The following is a 21,427-nucleotide window of genomic DNA, read 5'->3' as shown; positions in this document are numbered from 1 at the left end:
AGCTATACACCCATATAAGAGTGTTGGTACCACTATACTTTCATATATTCCCTTCTTTGCCTCCATGATAATGTTTTTTGTCTCTATATATATCTCAATGCACCGCTCACCTTTTTTCCTTCATCAATTCTATGGTTAACCTCATCCTTCATAAACCCATCCGCTGACATGTCAACTCCTAAATATCTGAAAACATTCACTTCTTCCATACTCCCTCTCTCCAATGTGATATCCATTTTTTCTTTATCTAAATCATTTGATTGCCTCATCACCTTTCTCTTATCTATGTTCACTTTCAACTTCTACCTTTACTCACCCTCCCAAACTCGTCCACTAACCTTGGCAACTTTTCTTTAGAATCTTGCATAAGCATAGCATCATCAGCAAAATATATATATACATGTATATATATACAGATAACATTTGAAGATGAGGAACAGCAACCTGCAGAAAAAGTTACATTACAACATTTATATGGGCAGTTCCATCCTGATGCTAAACTAGAAGACTTTTCACAGAACAGGACTCGGATATCTCTGCTTTGAAGTTGGTCTGGAGCAGTTGATGTCCTACCATTAGGTCTATATACATATGTATATGTTTATCCTCCATGGGGAAGTGGAACAGAATTCTTCCTCCGTAAGCCATGCGTGTTGTAGGAGGCAACTAAAATGCCGGGAGCAAGGGGCTAGTAACCTCTTCTCCTGTATATATTACTAAATGTAAAAGGAGAAACTTTCGTTTTTCCTTTTGGGCCACCCCGCCTCGGTGGGATACGGCCGGTGTGTTGAAAGAAAGAAAAAGTGTATATTTTTTTTTTTCCAACACATTGGCCGTCTCCCACTGAGGCAGGGTGACCCAAAGAAGAAACACTTTCACCATCATTCACATTTTTAGGGAAATATAATGCAAAGTTATTAATAATTATGTATATGATGTCATTATTATTAAGCTTGCAAATCATGCAACATAATTATGTATATGATGTCATTATTATTAAGCTTGCAAATCATGCAACATAATTATGTATATGATGTCATTATTATTAAGCTTGCAAATCATGCAACATAATTATGTATATGATGTCATTATTATTAAGCTTGCAAATCATGCAACATAATTATGTATATGATGTCATTATTATTAAGCTTGCAAATCATGCAACATAATTATGTATATGATGTCATTATTATTAAGCTTGCAAATCATGCAACATTTTACTTTGTAGCAAATCAACAGTTGCTGAGAACACTGTTGAGTTATTGCTCACTTCATGGGTCTAGTGGAGGTGGCCTAGCATCTGTCAGAATGGAGATTATATTACTGCTGCAGGAACTACAACAGGAGAACAACAAACAACAACTACTGTCTCCTCTACCATTCCCTACAACTTTACCATTATTGTCTGCATCTATTGCTTCAAACAAAACTGTTGTCTCGGATCCTGTTCGTCATTTGCAGGTATTTATCTTGGTAATGTTTTACACAGATACTCACATGTAGGAAAATGAAACTTACGATGACATTTCTATCTGATTTGGTCCAAGTTGGGTCACAACGTCATCGTAAGTTTCATTCTCCTGTGTACAGGTATTTGTATATTGTTCCAGTCAAGGTATTGTGCCTTTTTTTGGTAATGGTTTTTCATGTTGTAGATGTTTAAAATGTAGTGTTTGTGGGAAATCTTAAGCCCTACTCTAACTAGAGAAAGGGGTTCTCTGATGTCACTGAAGGGCTCTTGATCCAGGGAGCTGTCTTTCCCTTCTGCATATCAGACCTGATACCTCCCATTCCCTTGGTGCTGTATGACCCTCATGGATTTACTGCTTCCCCATGATTAAAATAATTATGTCTCTCTTTCTCTGTGAGTGAGTGTGAGAGTGAGTGGGAGTGGGAGTGAGGGAGTGGGAGTGAGGGAGAGTGAGAGAGAGAGAGAGTGGGAGTGCCAGCTGCTCTAAGCTACATCAATCGCCTGCTAAGAGCTATATCAGCTTGGGGAAATAATGGCAAGTAACATTTGCACCTGAGAAAACACAAATGATGATGGTCTCTAGGCACCATGTTGGTAATGCTGGTGCAGTAGTAAGGATGAATGGGAGGGTGTTGGCACCTGGAGAAGAAGTTGATATCCTTGGGGTGAAATTTGACTCCAAACTAACCATGAAGAACCATGTTGTAAATCTTGCAAACAAGGCAGCCAGGAAGCTTGCAGCACTTCGCCGCATCTCGCATCTGCTTGACAGTAGGGGTTGCAAGATTCTGTACGAGGCACAAGTACGCTCACACCTTGAGTATGCTCCACTTTCTTGGTTTGCCTGCCCCCCCCTCTCATCTACGACTGCTTGACAGAGTAGAGAACAGAGCAAGCGTCTCATCTCTCACCTGGACCCATCCTGGATAGATCTGTCATTTCAGCAGAGCCTTCAACATAGGAGGGATGTGGGTGGCCTTACTGTTATGTACAATGCCAATATTGTCGAAGTACCACACTTGGATCCACTTCGAGGACAACGTGAAATGAGCTTTTATGCCACAAGACGGGCAGAAAGCAGTAACTTCACTCTGGCTGTACCCTTCTTCAGAACATCACTCCATCTGAGATCATATATACCCACGATGACTCAATTATGGAACACATTCGTACAGCATAATGATGTCAACGAGATAAAGTCAGTTGATCAAATGAAAATGCTGGCCCACAGATGGCTCCAACTTCATCCTGTTCCCTACTTGTATGTTTTTTTTTTTTTTTTTTCAACAAGTTGACCGCCTTCCACCGAGGCAGGGTGACCCAAAAAAGAAAGAAAATCCCCAAAAAGAAAATACTTTCATCATCATTCAACACTTTCACCATACACACACATTATCACTGTTTTTGCAGAGGTGCTCAGAATACAACAGTTTAGAAGCATACACATATAAAGATACACAACATATCCCTCCAAACTGCCAATATCCCAAACCCCTCCTTTAAAGTGCAGGCATTGTACTTCCCATTTCCAGGACTCAAGTCCAACTATATGAAAATAACCGGTTTCCCTGAATCCCTTCACTAAATATTACCCTGCTCACACTCCAACAGATCGTCAGGTCCCAAGTACCATTCGTCTCCATTCACTCCTATCTAACACGCTCACGCACGCTTGCTGGAAGTCCAAGCCCCTCGCCCACAAAACCTCCTTTACCCCCTCTCTCCAACCCTTTAGAGTTTAGAGGATGACCCCTACCCCGCCTTCCTTCCCCTATAGATTTATATGCTTTCCATGTCATTTTACTTTGATCCATTCTCTCTAAATGACCAAACCACCTCAAGAACCCCTCTTCTGCCCTCTGACTAATACTTTTATTAACTCCACACCTTTTCCTAATTTCCACACTCCGAATTTTCTGCATAATATTTACATCACACATTGCCCTTAAACAGGACATCTCCACTGCCTCCAACCGTCTCCTCGCTGCTTCATTTGCCACCCAAGCTTCACACCCATATAAGAGTGTTGGTACTACTATACTTTCATACATTCCCTTCTTTGCCTCCATAGATAACACTTTTTGACTCCACATATACCTCAACGCACCACTCGCCTTTTTTTCCCTCATCAATTCTTTGATTAGCCTCATCCTTCATAAATCCATCCGCTGACACGTCAACTCCCAAGTATCTGAAAACATTCACTTCTTCCATACTCCTCCTCCCCAATTTGATATCCAGTTTTTCTTTATCTAAATCATTTGATACCCTCATCACCTTACTCTTTTCTATGTTCACTTTCAACTTTCTACCTTTACACACATTCCCAAACTCATCCACTAACCTTTGCAATTTTTCTTTAGAATCTCCCATAAGCACAGTATATCTCATAACAATAAAAATGCTTTCAAATGAGCTGATGTAGGTAACAGCTCTTAGCTTGCCAATAAAGTTAGGAATCCATAACCTGTAAATAGCTTGTCAATAAAGCTAGGGATCCTTAACTTAACCTTGTCAAACCCTGTGTACAAAAAAAAAAAGAAAAAAAAAGTGGGAGTGAAAGAGAGAGTGGGAGTGAAAGAGAGAGTGGGAGTGAAAGAGAGAGTGGGAGTGAAAGGGAGTGTGAGAGAGAGAGAGAGAGAGTGTGATTGTCAAAGCTGTCAGTGGTGACAGTAAGGGAGGAGGAGGTGTATCTTCTTAAATTGCTGAACCAAGAAAAAACTGTGGGCCCAGGCAAGCAGAGTCCAAGATTACTGAGTAGATGTGCAGACCAGCTAGCAGTGCTTCTAACTAGCATTTATCAGCACTGCCTAGCACAGTGTAAATGAATCCCCTCTGTGGAAAGAGGCAAATGTAGTCCTTGCTCACAAAAAGAAGAGCAAAGCAGAAATCAGTAACTACAGATCAGTGTCACTCCTGTAAATCACTGGCAAGATCGTCGAGACAGTAATCTCACGGCAAATGACAGAGTTTTTCGACTACCACCCACTTCTTTGTGACCGTCAATATGGCTTCAGAAAAGGTTACTCTGCTGCTGATCTATTGTTAAACACCTCTGCTAAGTGGCACCAGTCACTGGATGAATCCAAAATTAGTTGTGTAGTAGCACTGGATATTGTTGGTAATTTTGGGCGAGTATGGCACAGGGTACTCTTGGCAAAACTGCAAGCACTGGGAATTGCAGGCTCTACACTGTCTCCTCAGTGATTACCTTCAAGGTAGATCTTTAACCCTTTCAGGGTCCAGAGGCCAAATTTCAAAGTATGCGCCAGTGTCCAAGAATTTTCAGAAAATAATTTTGTTATTTTTTCTTATGAAATGGTAGAGAATCTTTTTCTGAAGGTAATGAAACAAAAAGTATGAAATTTAATGGAAAACTGACGAAATTATGCTCTCGCGAATTTTGATGTGTCAGCAATATTTACACATCGGCGATTTTGCCGAATTTGACTCCCATTTTAGGCCAATTACATTATTCCAGTCGACCAAATTCTTAGCTATTTCACTAGTATTACTTCTATTCTATCGATTGAGCACAAGAAATCGCCAAGTCAACTATTTCAACTATAAAATAAAGTGATCGGAAATTGGTACTTTGGCCAATTTAATGCAAAGTTCAAAATACTCCAATATCAAAATAGGGTCCAGAATAAACAATGCAGGCATTCCTGGCAGTAAACTAACATTTCCTCTGTTCATTAGTTATGTTTTCAGGCTTTACTAATGAATTTAATTTTTATTTTTTATTCACATTACGAATTTTTATTCAAACCAAAAAATGAAAGATTTACTGTTATGCAATATTGTAATAATTGTATAAATAATATCACCACATTTGTGAACATATATTAGACCCACCAGCAGGCGTGTATTAGACGTGAGGTCATTTGTTTACTTTTGAACATCGGCAAAAGTTTAACATTTCCGCTACTTTGAGCTCAGTTTCAAGCCATTTCCAGTACTAAAACCAATCAGAATCATCTCTATTTCTGTAATATATCTTCCATTCTATCAAATGAGACCAAGAAATCGCAAATACAACTATAAAAAACATACGAAAAACGCTGCAAAGTCACTGTTTTAATCGAAAATTATGGTCTCAATTTTTTTTCTCTCATTATGCACTATGTGCTGCAGGATTTGTTTTATGTGGTGCACACATACCCCATAGATGTATTCTCTCATATCTAGGCCAAAATTTACCACTCACAGCTTGTTAGAGTGAGCAGAGCTCATGACGTAGATCTACAGTTTGGACCCTCGACATAAAGCAGTAGATCTACGGCACGGACCCTGAAAGGGTTAAGAGTAGTTATCAGTGGGACAGAGTCAGCAAGATATCCTATTGGGGCAAGTGTTCCACAGGGAAGTGTACTTGGACCATTGTTATGGAATGCCTACTTCAATGACCTCCTCCATCTCATCCCAGAATCTCATGCATATACAGATGACTGCACAATGACATTTACTTATCCAAGAGTGGAAATGCCAGCTGCTCTATACTACATCAGTCACCAGCTAAGAGCTATATCAGCCTGAGGTAAACAATGGCAGGTAACATTTGCTCTTGAGAAAACACAAATGATGATAGTTTCTAGGCACTATGATGGTAATGCTGGAGCATTTGTAAATATAAATGGAAGAACGTCAGTACCTGGGGGTGAAGTTGATATCCTCGGGATGAAATTCGACTCCAAACTGACCATGAAGAACCACATTGTAAACCTGGCAAACAAGGCAGCCAGGAAGCTTATGGCACTTTGACTTATCTCACACCTGCTTGACAGTAGAGGTTACAAGATTCTGTTTGAGGCACAAATACACTCACACCTTGAGTATGCTCCACTTTCTTGATTGCCTGCACCCCCAGCTTATTTACGACTTCTTGACAGAGTAGCAAACAGAGCAAGATGTCTCGTCTCTCTCCTGGACCCAGTCTGGATAGATCTATCATTTCAGCTATCATTTCAGCAGAGCCTTCAACATTGGGGGATGTGGGTGACCTTACTGTTATGTACAAGGTCAGTATTGTCAAAGTACTACACGTGGCTCCACTCTGAGGACAGCATGAAGTGAGCTTCTACACCACAAGATGGGCAGCAAGCAGCAACTTTATTCTGACTGTACTCTTCTTCAGAACATCACCTCATCTGAGATCATTTATTCCCAGGATGACTTGAGTCTGGAACATGTTTGTACAACATAATAATATCAGTGAAAAAAAAGTCAGTTGATCAAATGAAATTGCTGGCCCATAGGTGGCTCTAACTTCATCTTATTCCCTACTTGTATGTTTTTTTTTTTTTTTTTTTTTTTCAACAAGTCGGCCGTCTCCCACCGAGGCAGGGTGACCCAAAAAAGAAAGAAAATCCCCAAAAAGAAAATACTTTCATCATCATTCAACACTTTCACCGCACTCGCACATTATCACTGTTTTTGCAGAGGTGCTCAGAATACAACAGTCTAGAAGCATACACATATAAAGATACACAACATATCCCTCCAAACTGCCAATATCCCAAACCCCTCCTTTAAAGTGCAGGCATTGTACTTCCCATTTCCAGGACTCAAGTCCGACTATATGAAAATAACCGGTTTCCCTGAATCCCTTCACTAAATATTACCCTGCTCACACTCCAACAGATCGTCAGGTCCCAAGTACCATTCGTCTCCATTCACTCCTATCTAACACGCTCACGCACGCTTGCTGGAAGTCCAAGCCCCTTACCCACAAAACCTCCTTTACCCCCTCTCTCCAACCCTTTCGAGGACGACCCCTACCCCGCCTTCCTTCCCCTATAGATTTATATGCTTTCCATGTCATTCTACTTTGATCCATTCTCTCTAAATGACCAAACCACCTCAAGAACCCCTCTTCTGCCCTCTGACTAATACTTTTATTAACTCCACACCTTCTCCTAATTTCCACACTCCGAATTTTCTGCATAATATTTACACCACACATTGCCCTTAAACAGGACATCTCCACTGCCTCCAACCGTCTCCTCGCTGCTGCATTTACCACCCAAGCTTCACACCCATATAAGAGTGTTGGTACTACTATACTTTCATACATTCCCTTCTTTGCCTCCATAGATAACGTTTTTTGACTCCACATATACCTCATCGCACCACTCACCTTTTTTCCCTCATCAATTCTATGATTAACCTCATCCTTCATAAATCCATCCGCCGACACGTCAACTCCCAAGTATCTGAAAACATTCACTTCTTCCATACTCCTCCTCCCCAATTTGATATCCAATTTTTCTTTATCTAAATCATTTGACACCCTCATCACCTTACTCTTTTCTATGTTCACTTTCAACTTTCTACCTTTACACACATTCCCAAACTCATCCACTAACCTTTGCAATTTTTCTTTAGAATCTCCCATAAGCACAGTATCATCAGCAAAAAGTAACTGTGTCAATTCCCATTTTGAATTTGATTCCCCAAAATTTAATCCCACCCCTCTCCCAAACACCCTAGCATTTACTTCCTTTACAACCCCATCTATAAATATATTAAACAACCATGGTGACATTACACATCCCTGTCTAAGACCTACTTTTACCGGGAAGTAGTCTCCCTCTCTTCTACACACCCTAACCTGAGCCTCACTATCCTCATAAAAACTCTTTACAGCATTTAATAACTTACCACCTATTCCATATACTTGCAACATCTGCCACATTGCTCCTCTATCCACTCTATCATATGCCTTTTCTAAATCCATAAATGCAATAAAAACTTCCCTATCTTTATCTAAATACTGTTCACATATATGCTTCAATGTAAACACCTGATCTACACATCCCCTACCCACTCTAAAACCTCCTTGCTCATCCGCAATCCTACATTCTGTCTTACCTCTAATTCTTTCAATTATAACCCTACCGTACACTTTTCCTGGTATACTCAGTAAGCTTATTCCTCTATAATTTTTACAGTCTCTTTTGTCCCCTTTCCCTTTATATAAAGGGACTATACATGCTCTCTGCCAATCCCTAGGTACCTTCCCCTCTTTCATACATTTATTAAACAAAAGTACCAACCACTCCAACACTATATAACCCCCTGCTTTTAACATTTCTGTCATGATCCCATCAGTTCCAGCTGCTTTACCCCCTTTCATTTTACGTAATGCCTCGCGTACCTCCCCCACACTTACATTCTGCTCTTCTTCACTCCTAAAAGATGGTATACCTCCCTGACCAGTGCATGAAATTACTGCCTCTGTTTCTTCCTTAACATTTAAAAGTTCCTCAAAATATTCTCGCCATCTACCCAATACCCCCATCTCCCCATCTACTAACTCCCCTACTCTGTTTTTAACTGACAAATCCATATTTTCCCTAGGCTTTCTTAACTTGTTTAACTCACTCCAAAATTTTTTCTTATTTTCATTAAAATTTCTTGACAGTGCCTCTCCCACTCTATCATCTGCTCTCCTTTTGCACTCTCTCACCACTCTCTTTACCTTTCTTTTACTCTCCATATACTCTGCTCTTCTTATAACACTTCTGCTTTGTAAAAACCTCTCATAAGCTACCTTTTTCTCTTTTATCACACCCTTTACTTCATCATTCCACCAATCACTCCTCTTTCCTCCTGCCCCCACCCTCCTATAACCACAAACTTCTGCCCCACATTCTAATACTGCATTTTTAAAACTATTCCAACCCTCTTCAAACCCCCCCACTACTCATCTTTGCACTAGCCCACCTTTCTGCCAATAGTCGCTTATATCTCACCCGAACTTCCTCCTCCCTTAGTTTATACACTTTCACCTCCCTCTTACTTGTTGTTGCCACCTTCCTCTTTTCCCATCTACCTCTTACTCTAACTGTAGCTACAACTAAATGTATGTCTCATAATAATAAAAGGCTTTTAACCCTTAGACTGTCCAAACGTAGAGCTATGTTCATGTACGTAGCTCTCCAATCGTAGAGCTACGTTTTATTTTACATGCTTTCAACCCTGGCACGATAAGCCTGAGTTGCCTAGACATGAGAGAATGAGTGTGTGCACTCAGTGTGCGCAGTATGACAAAATTCGGGGATGCCAGGAAAAATGCGCTCTGCATTTTAAGCAAAAAAAAAAAAAAATGTTTTTCCCATAAAATATTGAGAGCAGTACGCAAGTGAACGTTGTTCTACATTTGGACAGTTGAAGGGTTAAATGAGCTGATGTAGGTAAAAGCTATTAGCTTGTCAATAAAGTTAAGAACCCTTACCCTAACCTTGTTAAACCCTGTGTAAAAAAACAAAAGAGAGAGAGAGAGACTAATGGACTTGTTCAGTTTCATGGGTGATATACTGTATTTTAGGTTGAAATATTGATTGTGATTAGATGTAAAATAACGTCATACAATTCAATCATTTCAGTTTGATTGGGTTGCCTAGAAACTAAATACGTAAATGAAGATAACAGTTTGATGACAAAGGTTATTTTTGAAAGCTAGGTAGCCCTTAATTGATGAAATAGTATAGTGTTGTGTTATTGTAAGAGATGTGTTTAGCAAATTATTAAATGTAAAAAGAACAACTTTTTTTTTTTTTTTTTTTTTTTTTTGCCACCCTTCCTTGTGGGAGACAGCCGGTTTGTTAAAAAAAAAAAAAGTTTTTAATAATTATGAGAATTTCAAGAGCTTTAAAAACTTAGGAATTTACTCATCATTATAAATGTTAAATGAAAATGGGGCAAGATGTGTTTGGCAATGCCTGACAACTGTGAGATAAGAACAGTCTACTTTTACAACTGGCTTGGCCAAGTAGATTGTGTTGCACATAGATGCAACAGTTTGAAGGAAAGTTTCTCATGCTTAGTGTGTGGTATATATGGGAGGGCTTGAGAGAGTGAATCATCCTTGAATGGTCAGCCAGAGTGACTGGAGTGAGCCTTTCAGGGTGAATTACTAAGTGGTTATCTGTCTGTGGTTAGATCCCCAGTCGGGTGGAAACATTTGGTATGTTTCTTTACACCTGCTGTCCCTGTTCACCTAGCAGTAAGTAGGTACCTTGATGTTAGCTGACTGGTGTGGGTTGCAGCCTGGGGGGGGGGTAGTATATTTTAGGTAAGGCTGGGCTGAGGTACTATAGCATTACATAACCTGTGAAATTGATGTAAAAAAAAATTGCCTTGGTTTATGGTGTAGTTATGTGTGGCAAGAGATTTTATTGTAGTTTTCTGCTGATCTTAAGGTATTAATACAATATTCTTTTGTGATTAGGTTTTGAGCTGCCAGGAGCAATAATGAAAAGTTGATTAATCATTGATAGTGAAATCAGTGTTATAACTAGTGAGGTACTAATACAAGTTATTGCTGGAAGTGGTTTTTAGCAAGTGTTTGCTGAAGTGTGTGAACTTTGCTGGTTAATTCAGGTTTTTACCACTAACTTATTGTTATACCAGTAAATTTATTGTTTTACCTGTAAACTCAGTGTTGTTTCAGTAAACTTGGTGTTTTGTCAAATCATTCCTTTATTCTTTTGTTTTCTCACAGGCTGGCACTCATGATCTCCTTCAGTCTCTGGTGGAAATATCAGGTGTTTCTCAGACAAATGCAAGACTTATGTGCCATGCTGCTATCTTGCGCAACTTGGCTGCAGCTTTATCTGCCTGCATATACCAGTCACTCTGTGACTCGGAGACTTTCACTATCAAGGCTCCACACAGGTACTGTTTGCACTTGTTGCTGATTTATTCAGGGAAATATTAAAATGGTTGGGAACACAACTTCTCTGGAGTGAAAGAGAAAGTGATTGTGTGTGCATGTCTGTCTTTGTGTTTTGTTTGTTTTATTAAATGCATTCATACTTTGTATATGTTCTTATTATTCATTGGTGGAGATTTCAAGTACAGGAGGGCCCCGCTTTACGGCGTTTCGCTTTACGGCGTTCCGCTAATACGGACATTTCAAATTATGACCAAAACTCGCTATACGGCTCCCCCCACCTGTCTTTCTAATACGGTCACAGCGGCCCACCGAGTTTGTTTACATTCTCCCTGAGCACATCTCCTTATTATGTCTGGAAACTTTCCAAAATTTCAAGTGTTTTAAAGTTATTGTATATTTTATATGTATTGTACTTGATAATTAAACTTGTGTACACCTGTACCTAAATAAACTTACACACTGTGCTGGCATGTAGGTACACATTAAAATCACTAAGAGTCTCTCTACTCTTGATGCAATAATAATAATAATAATAATAATAATAATAGTAATAATAATAATCTCTTGGGCGCATTAATGTCGCATATTACGTTAATATAGACATTTCCCTTAATCTATCTATGATATTTTTTCAAAATTATATAAGAAACACATTATGTAACACACAAACATGATACATGCACCCACAGTATAAAAATTTATACAAATACATATGAGATGTTTACCAAACGGTTTGTAGAAGTGTTGGAAGAATTACGTTTTCTCCAGCCCGTCACCTGTTACTGGAGAGCCTGGAGTTTACCTGGAGAGCGTTTCGGGGGTCAACGCCCCCGCGGCCCGGTCTGTGACCAGGCCTCCTGGTGGATCAGTGCCTGATCAACCAGGCTGTTGCTGCTGGCTGCACGCAAACCAACGTACGAGCCACAGCCCGGCTGATCAGGAACTGACTTTAGGTGCTTGTCCAGTGCCAGCTTGAAGACTGCCAGGGGTCTGTTGGTAATCCCCCTTATGTGTGCTGGGAGGCAGTTGAACAGTCTCGGGCCCCTGACACTTATTGTATGGTCTCTTAACGTGCTAGTGACACCCCTGCTTTTCATTGGGGGGATGGTGCATCGTCTGCCAAGTCTTCTGCTTTCGTAGTGAGTGATTTTCGTGTGCAAGTTCGGTACTAGTCCCTCTAGGATTTTCCAGGTGTATATAATCATGTATCTCTCCCTCCTGCATTCCAGGAAATACAGGTTTAGAAACCTCAAGCGCTCCCAGTAATTGAGGTGTTTTATCTCCGTTATGCGCGCCGTGAAAGTTCTCTGTACATTTTCTAGGTCGGCAATTTCACCTGCCTTGAAAGGTGCTGTTAGAGTGCAGCAATATTCCAGCCTAGATAGAACAAGTGACCTGAAGAGTGTCATCATGGGCTTGGCCTCCCTAGTTTTGAAGGTTCTCATTATCCATCCTGTCATTTTTCTAGCAGATGCGATTGATACAATGTTATGGTCCTTGAAGGTGAGATCCTCCGACATAATCACTCCCAGGTCTTTGACGTTGGTGTTTCGCTCTATTTTGTGGCCAGAATTTGTTTTGTACTCTGATGAAGATTTAATTTCCTCATGTTTACCATATCTGAGTAATTGAAATTTCTCATCGTTGAACTTCATATTGTTTTCTGCAGCCCACTGAAAGATTTGGTTGATGTCCGCCTGGAGCCTTGCAGTGTCTGCAATGGAAGACACTGTCATGCAGATTCGGGTGTCATCTGCAAAGGAAGACACGGTGCTGTGGCTGACATCCTTGTCTATGTCGGATATGAGGATGAGGAACAAGATGGGAGCTAGTACTATGCCTTGTGGAACAGAGCTTTTCACCGTAGCTGCCTCGGACTTTACTCTGTTGACGACTACTCTCTGTGTTCTGTTAGTGAGGAAATTATAGATCCATCGACCGACTTTTCCTGTTATTCCTTTAGCGCGCATTTTGTGCGCTATTACGCCATGGTCACACGTGTCGAAGGCTTTTGCAAAGTCTGTATATATTACATCTGCATTCTTTTTGTCTTCTAGTGCATTTAGGACCTTGTCGTAGTGATCCAGTAGTTGAGACAGACAGGAGCGACCTGTTCTAAACCCATGTTGCCCTGGGTTGTGTAACTGATGGGTTTCTAGATGGGTGGTGATCTTGCTTCTTAGGACCCTTTCAAAGATTTTTATGATATGGGATGTTAGTGCTATTGGTCTGTAGTTCTTTGCTGTTGCTTTACTGCCCCCTTTGTGGAGTGGGGCTATGTCTGTTGTTTTTAGTAACTGAGGGACGACCCCCGTGTCCATGCGCCCTCTCCATAGGATGGAAAAGGCTCGTGATAGGGGCTTCTTGCAGTTCTTGATGAACACAGAGTTCCATGAGTCTGGCCCTGGGGCAGAGTGCATGGGCATGTCATTTATCGCCTGTTCGAAGTCATTTGGCGTCAGGATAACATCGGATAGTCTTGTGTTAATCAAATTTTGTGGCTCTCTCATAAAAAATTCATTTTGATCTTCGACTCTCAGTCTGGTTAGCGGCTTGCTAAAAACTGAGTCATATTGGGACTTGAGTAGCTCACTCATTTCCTTGCTGTCATCTGTATAGGACCCATCTTGTTTAAGTAGGGGCCCAATACTGGACGTTGTTCTCGATAACTGTAGAAAAATATTCCTTTCGTATGCCTTCACTTTATAGCTATAATTCTGTACTAACTTGTACACAGTGTAAGAGTATTTGTTTCGTGATTTAATTATAATAATAATAAAAATATTATAAGGTAAAAGTTTCACAAACTCTTACAAATGTACATCTTTCTTCTTTCTTTCAACACACCGGCCGTATCCCACCAAGGCAGGGTGGCCCAAAAGGAAAAACAAAAGTTTCTCCTTTTACATTTAGTAATATATACAGCAGAAGGGGTTACTAGCCCCTTGCTCCCGGCATTTTAGTCGCCTCTTACAACACGCATGGCCTACGGAGGAAGAATTCTGTTCCACTTCCCCATGGAGATAAGAAGAAATAAACAAGAACAAGAACTAGAAACAAAATAGAAGAAAACCCAGAGGGGTGTGTATATATATGCTTGTACATGTATGTGTAGTGTTACCTAAGTGTAAGTAGAAGTAGCAAGACATACCTGAAATCTTGCATGTTCATGAGACAGAAAAATGGACACCAGCAATCCTACCATCATGTAAAACAATTACAGGCTTTCGTTTTACACTCACTTGGCAGAACGGTAGTACCTCCCTGGGTGGTTGCTGTCTACCAACCTACTACCTAGAACAAATGTACATGAATGAACTAAAACTGGACACGTATTAATACCGTCTATTTCGCCTGACCGAGTGATCGTCCACAACCTGTTCAGTTTGTTTGTTTACGCTGTCTGAGCTCGGTGTATCATTAAATGTTGTATATTACGTTAATATACACATTTTCGTTAATCCATCCGTGATATTTTTTTCAAAATTATATAATAAACACGACACATAACATAAATACATAACATATGTGTAGAGAACCTAGGATAACCCAAAAAAGTCAGTGACTTACTTCCATTGCCTTCACTCAGAGCATCATTTCTTCTCAAAATGATGTTACATGAGAATGGGAGGGTTCTTCTTTATTTATTCTACCGTATCAATGTAGAGACAACCTGTACACAATGTAACTTGTACACAAACCAGACGTGTACACTTTGTTTACAAAACTTACCTTCGCCTGGTTTGTTTACATAACTCTGCGCCTGTCCTCTCTCATGCACTCATTCTTTCTCTCTGGTATGGTAGCCTGGCTGACTACCATATATACCACACTTGATTTTTTACAATAAATACTACTCATCTCACCCTATATTTTAAGGTAAGTAATGAGTGAACTGTATATACATTTTATCGCTCTGGGATGCTTAAATATCATAGAATAGTATGTGTGGGTGGGGTGGCCTGGTATGGTAGCCTGGCTGACTACCATACATACCACACTTGATTTCTTACAATAAATACTTGTCTCACCCTAGATTAAGACTATAAATATTTTAAGGTAAGTAATGAGTGCACTATGTGTGTATTGTACTTTTTTATTGTTTTTTGATGCCTGGTTCTATTGCTAACATAATATATGTTAGTGTAAACTTGTTATCTAGTGTTTGTATGCATTTGTAAGTGGAAAAAAAGGGTGTTCCACTTTACGGCAGTTTCCGCTTTACGGCGGTAGCCTGGAACCTAACCCGCCGTATAAGTGGGGCCCTCCTGTATATTTGGTAGATATTAAGTATAGTAGGTGTAGTGATAATGTTAGGCTGTGGTAGCTACTGCCACTGCTGCCCAGGTACTGGACATGTTAATGGGTATGGTTTGGAACAAAGGGAGATTGCTCACTTGCACTACACCCTCTCTTGCATAATTACATACTCTCACCACTACCTTCCCACATTACATACCCAAGCATATAATATGCTCACCTTAACACTGATAAGTGATGAACATAATAACCCTCAAGGTAGATACAGTGTAAAAGAGGGTTGGAGTGATGGTATGGTGAACATAATGAACTTCAAGGTAGATACAATGTAAGAGAGGGTGGGAGTGATGGTATGGTGAACATAATGAACTTCAAGGTAGATACAATGTAAGAGAGGGTGGGAGTGATGGTATGGTGAACATAATAACCCTCAAGGTAGATACAGTGTAAAAGAGGGTTGGAGTGATGGTATGGTGAACATTATTAATGAACCTCAAGGTAGATGCAATGTAGAAGAGGGTGGGAGTGATGGTATGGTGAACATAATGAACTTCAAGGTAGATACAATGTAAGAGAGGGTGGGAGTGAATAGGAGAGTGAAAATGAGAGAGGGAGGCAGTCCAGTGTTCACAACCCCTACATATGTCGCCCCACTCCTACAACACATGTCATCCCACTATTACAACAAACATCACCCAACTCCTACAACACACAATCAGTGACAACACTGAGAAAATGATGAGCTTTGGTAAAGAGTATTATATTGTGATAATAGAGATATTGAGAGAATAAGAGAGTGAGTGATTGAGTCTTGCTACTACCCATCCCTACACATCTCTGCTGTTTTCTGTATACAACTGTTCTTTCTAATTAACATGTACTGTACATATTAATTACACAGTATTCAGTAATGTCTATGACAAGAATCAGTGCCAGATGTAAAATATTGGGTAAATATTCTTGCTTAAAAATAAATGAAATTAGGTACAGAATATTATGGCTCTGTAATGCATCTCTGATCATTATATGAATTTCTATGAGGAAAATAGAATCTGAATTCTAAACACTAGACTTTCAAAAAAGATTTTCAGGACTGTCTTAGCATCATAGGTAGAGACCTATCATGTGATATTCATTCATCTATGTTTACCACTATATTTTATGAATTTTTATGATAAACTCTGTTAAAATAACCCTTCTAACTATAGTTATGGTAAAGAAACCCAAAAAACCTAAACTAAAGCTAACCATGGTTTAAATGGAAGATGACAAGATTTATCCTAACATTTTACTATATTTAAATAAAACTGAGAAATCTAACTTACCAGACAGCCTAACCATATTTAAGGAAAAGCAAAGAAAACTAACCAACCCTTCTGCAACTCTTTAAGTTTGAAATAAAACCTAAACCTAACCATTCTGAAATGAAACTGGAGAACCTTAACCTAACTTAAGGTTTAAAATAAACAATATTTTTTGAACTAAAAGTTTACCTTTGGGCTTTCACTAAATTGCTGTATATGGATTTCATTCAAAAACTATAATTTTATTCAATTATACTTGCAGCAACAAAACACCTGGGGTCCTGGCACCAACGCATATCACCAGCAAAGATAGGTATAATTTGAATAAATTGTGCCTTTTCATTAAATTATTCAATTTGTCCAGAAAAGAATAAAGGAAATATGCTGTGAGCTACATCAGTTTACAGTGAGCTTCGCCAGTGAGTGTAATACAAGTCGGAAACTTCCATGTTTCTTGTGTGGGCAAAGTTCCCTGTAATCAGAGCGTGGGCAAAGTTCCCTGTAATCAGAGCATGGGCAAAGTTCCCTGTAATCAGAGCATGGGCAAAGTTCCCTGTAATCAGAGCATGGGCAAAGTTCCTTGTAATCAGATCATGGGCAAAGTTCCCTGCAGTCAGAGCATGAGCAAAGTTCCCTGTAATCAGAGCGTGGGTAAAGATCCCTGTAATCAGAGCGTGGGCAAAGTTCCCTGTAATCAGAGCATGAAACTTACAAGAGTACATAAACATAAGGAAAAAATCACCCTGAAAATGTTGGCTGGGTTGGATATTTTCAAGCAAGTATGATTCGACTCTTCTGATACTTTACCCAAACTTGTATTTTATCAAGCTTGAAAAGCGCATTGTAAGCATTGTACAGTGGCCTACTTGATTACCTCAGTTACAGTGCTACATGTGATTGGAAAAACATTTGTCATCTGGAAATGTTTGAGCTGGTGTGGCCAGCAGCATCAGAAGTGCTTTGCTAGTTATTTAGGTCTTTGATTCCTGGCATCTCTTTATCCTCTGTATTCCACACTAGGTATGCTTCATCTTCAGCAGACACAAGAGTTGCCATTTTTGTTTAGGTCTATGGCCATACTGCGTTCAGGGCAGGGAATTGCCATCTCTGCACATTCCGTAGTTTAGGACCTTTCATTATTCTGCACATGGGGGTCATTTTGCATCAGTTACAAGATGACTGGCAGAGACTTGATCTGCTAGAGTTGCTCAGATGCTGTTGTTAATCAGTATACCTCAGGTTTCTGACAATCTTCCTTTCATTGTAGGGAAACTTCATCACATCTTGCCAACAAGTAACATATTGTATAGTTTTGTTTATCAGGGTACACACTCTTTATTTTCAACATCTTTACTATTTTGACATGTTTGTGCTGCCTGCCTTCCTCTCTCTCTCTCTCTCTCTCTCTCTTTCTCCCCAATATTAATACAGATTCTCTCTGATCTTTTAACAGGTTAATTACACTGACTGTATCTTCCTCTTGCCCTTATGCTGACCCTTGACACCTATAACTCTTTCCTTCTGCCATCCTCCTCACCTGTTCTTTGCAGCACTGAATGAACCACATGGGTTTAGCACTCCCCATGAATATTATAATCATGTCCAACATTGATGTTGACATAGGCACTAGTATGTATTTGTCTTTGTCTCTAAACGTAGCTCTTTATATGAACGTGAAATATTTTTGTGGCACCTTAGCAGGAGTGATATTTACAGTGGCTGAAGCCCCCCAAAAAACTAAAGTAACTCAAATGAAATATTCTTGTTAATGTCACACGTGAGTATTTTTCTAAAATTTCTGTCCTAGATGTCATCTACCTGCAAATAATACTCTTTACACAAATAACCCGCACATACAAGAGAGGAGCTTACGACGACGTTTCGGTCCGACTTGGACCATTTACAAAGTCACACTAGCCAGAAGTGGAGCAGGGCGGCTATATATAGGTAGTAGTAGTAGTAGCCGCCGCCGCCGGTGGTCAAATATAAAGAAAGGGGAGCACTGCAAGGGAGCTAGGTGCTCACAGAGGGAGAGCAAGTGCACAGAGGTGGGGGGAAGGGGAAGTGATGAAATAAATAATGAAGCAACAGAAACATGCAACAGAAGAAAGACAAAAAAAAAAGGAAAGGGGAAGAGGGAGAAGAAGAAAAAATGAGGAATCAGGTTAAGTCACGGGTGTTCTGAAGTTTGGAGCATTTTACAATGTAGTGGGAGAGGAAGGCATCTACAGAGATGAAGCCAGGACTAAGATTCATACAAGGAAAGTTTGGAGAAACTGGCCGATCTCTTTCTGACAGACTTGGGAGCACAAAAATAGTGTTAGGCTTGCCGACACTAACAATGCTCTTTTCTGTCACGTCAGAGATCACAGCCATCCTATAGACTGGTCTTCTGCTAAAACTGTCTTCCCTACTTCCAACTTTAACAGTCGCCGTCTGGTTGAATCCTCTCTAATACACAACTTTCCTTGTATGAATCTTAGTCGTGGCTTCGTCTCTGTAGATGCCTTCCTCTCCCACTACATTGTAAAATGCTCCAAACTTCAAAACACCCATGACTTAACCTGATTCCTCATTTTTTCTTCTTCTCCCTCTTCCCCTTTCCTCTTTCCTTTTTTTTTTCTTTCTTCTGTCGTGTGTTTCTGTTCCTTCATTATTTATTTCATCACTTCCCCTTCCCCCCACCTCTGTGCACTTGCTCTCCCTCTGTGGGCACCTAGCTCCCTTGCAGTGCTCCCCTTTCTTTATATTTGACTGGCTCCTCCTCCTTAGTTCCCCACCTGCTGCTGCTGCTGCTGCTGCTGCTGCTGCTGCTGCTGCTGCTGCCGCTGCTGCTGCTGCTGCTGCTGCTGCTGCTGCTGCTGCTGCTGCTGCTGCTGCTGCTGCTGCTGCTGCTGCTGCCGCTGCCGCTGCCGCCGCCGCCGCCGCCGCCGCCGCCGCCGCCGCCGCCGCCGCCGCCGCCGCCGCCGCCGCTGCCGCTGCTGCCGCCACTGCCGCCGCTGCCGCCGCCGCCGCCTCTTCCTGCCTATACATATAGCCATCCTGCTCCACTTCTGGTTAGTGTGACTTTGTAAATGGTCCAAGTCGGACCGAAATGTCATCGTAAGCTCCTCTCTTGTATGTGCGGGTTATTTGTGTATCGTTCCAGTCACGGTATTGTCTTTTTTTGTTAATAATACTCCTTTCTTGTAAAAACTGTACAAATTTTTTTTTTTCTTTTTTTGTAAAATACTGATGTACATTGTCATCACTAAGTTTGTTATTTGTGATGGTAAATTGTGTTACTTGAAGAAAAGATAAATACTTTATGTATAAAACAGAATCAAATTTACTCAAATTATTAAAAAAAAATTTCTTGTATAGTATAACTTATGTGTTGTAAATTCTGTGCTTAGCCATCATTTGCTAATACATAGTACTCAATATTTTCACCAGTTTGACTGATGTACTGTAATTATGATAATGTTACTTGTAGGAAAGTATTACAATTAACTATCACTTCAAATATTAGAAATGAATAAACTCTTTAGTGTGTTTTCACTATACAGAGTGGCTGCCTTGGGAGTGGACATACAACACGTTACCGTGGCTCACCGTGAATCTCACTTGGTTGGGCGTGATCCACGAACTGGTGCTCCTCATGAAGAAGAACCACTGACTGTATGCACTATCCCAGCTAAGTGGCCTGGTAGGATTTTAGATTACATTTTTGCTGTCGAAGTGGCTAGTTTATTGTGCACCTCATATCCATCCTGTGGAGGGTAGTGCAAGAACATATGGATATGCAAAAGGCCTAGAAACCAGGCTTGATCCTCTCTGTGTTAATTGCAAGACAGACACGCCACTTAACTGTGCTCACCTACTCAGGGTTGTTTATTTCTCATCCACGATATAGTATATTCTCTATGGGTAAGTGGAAAAGAATCCTCCATACTTAAGCCATACATGTCGTAAGAGATGACTAACATGCCGGAGCAAGGAGCTAGTAACCCCTTCTCCTGTATACATTACTAAAGTTAAAATGTGTGGCGTAAATATTATGCAGAAAATTCAGAGTGTGGAAATTAGGAGAAGGTGTGGAGTTAAATAAAGGTATTAGTCAGAGGAGTGATTGGTGGAATGATGAAGTAAAGGGTGTGATAAAAGAGAAAAAGGTAGCTTGTGAGAGGTTTTTACAAAGCAGAAGTGTTATAAGAAGAGCAGAGTATATGGAGAGTAAAAGAAAGGTAAAGAGAGTGGTGAGAGAGTGCAAAAGGAGAGCAGATGATAGAGTGGGAGAGGCACTGTCAAGAAATTTTAATGAAAATAAGAAAAAATTTTGGAGTGAGTTAAACAAGTTAAGAAAGCCTAGGGAAAGTATGGATTTGTCAGTTAAAAACAGAGTAGGGGAGTTAGTAGATGGGGAGATGGAGGTATTAGGTAGATGGCGAGAATATTTTGAGGAACTTTTAAATGTTAAGGAAGAAACAGAGGCAGTAATTTCATGCACTGGTCAGGGAGGTATACCATCTTTTAGGAGTGAAGAAGAGCAGAATGTAAGTGTGGGGGAGGTACGTGAGGCATTACATAGAATGAAAGGGGGTAAAGCAGCTGGAACTGATGGGATCATGACAGAAATGTTAAAAGCAGGGGGGGATATAGTGTTGGAGTGGTTGGTACTTTTGTTTTAATGAACGTATGAAAGAGGGGAAGGTACCTAGGGATTGGCGG

At 40.3% G+C, this 21,427-nt stretch overlaps 1 protein-coding gene across 10 annotated transcripts in view; it reads left to right on the top strand.

Annotated features, from left to right (window-relative positions):
• Rbcn-3A (rabconnectin-3 alpha) overlaps positions 1 to 21,427 on the top strand; it is a 237,540-nt gene that overhangs the window by 123,109 nt on the left and 93,004 nt on the right. For 8 of the 10 annotated variants that reach the window (XM_070098327.1, XM_070098328.1, XM_070098325.1 and 5 more), the window contains 4 exons: positions 1,229 to 1,461; positions 10,980 to 11,152; positions 16,980 to 17,030; positions 20,266 to 20,405. In XM_070098327.1, coding sequence (XP_069954428.1) covers positions 1,229 to 1,461; positions 10,980 to 11,152; positions 16,980 to 17,030; positions 20,266 to 20,405 — 597 coding nt within the window. The remainder of the gene's footprint in view (positions 1 to 1,228; positions 1,462 to 10,979; positions 11,153 to 16,979; positions 17,031 to 20,265; positions 20,406 to 21,427) is intronic. The other 2 variants (XM_070098326.1, XM_070098323.1) reach the window with 1 other exon arrangement.

Source organism: Cherax quadricarinatus, chromosome 62, assembly GCF_038502225.1.
Source record: "Cherax quadricarinatus isolate ZL_2023a chromosome 62, ASM3850222v1, whole genome shotgun sequence".
NCBI classification, from domain to species: domain Eukaryota; kingdom Metazoa; phylum Arthropoda; class Malacostraca; order Decapoda; family Parastacidae; genus Cherax; species Cherax quadricarinatus.
Note: the sequence above shows the minus strand (reverse complement) of the source record. Positions and strands in the feature narration are given on the sequence as shown.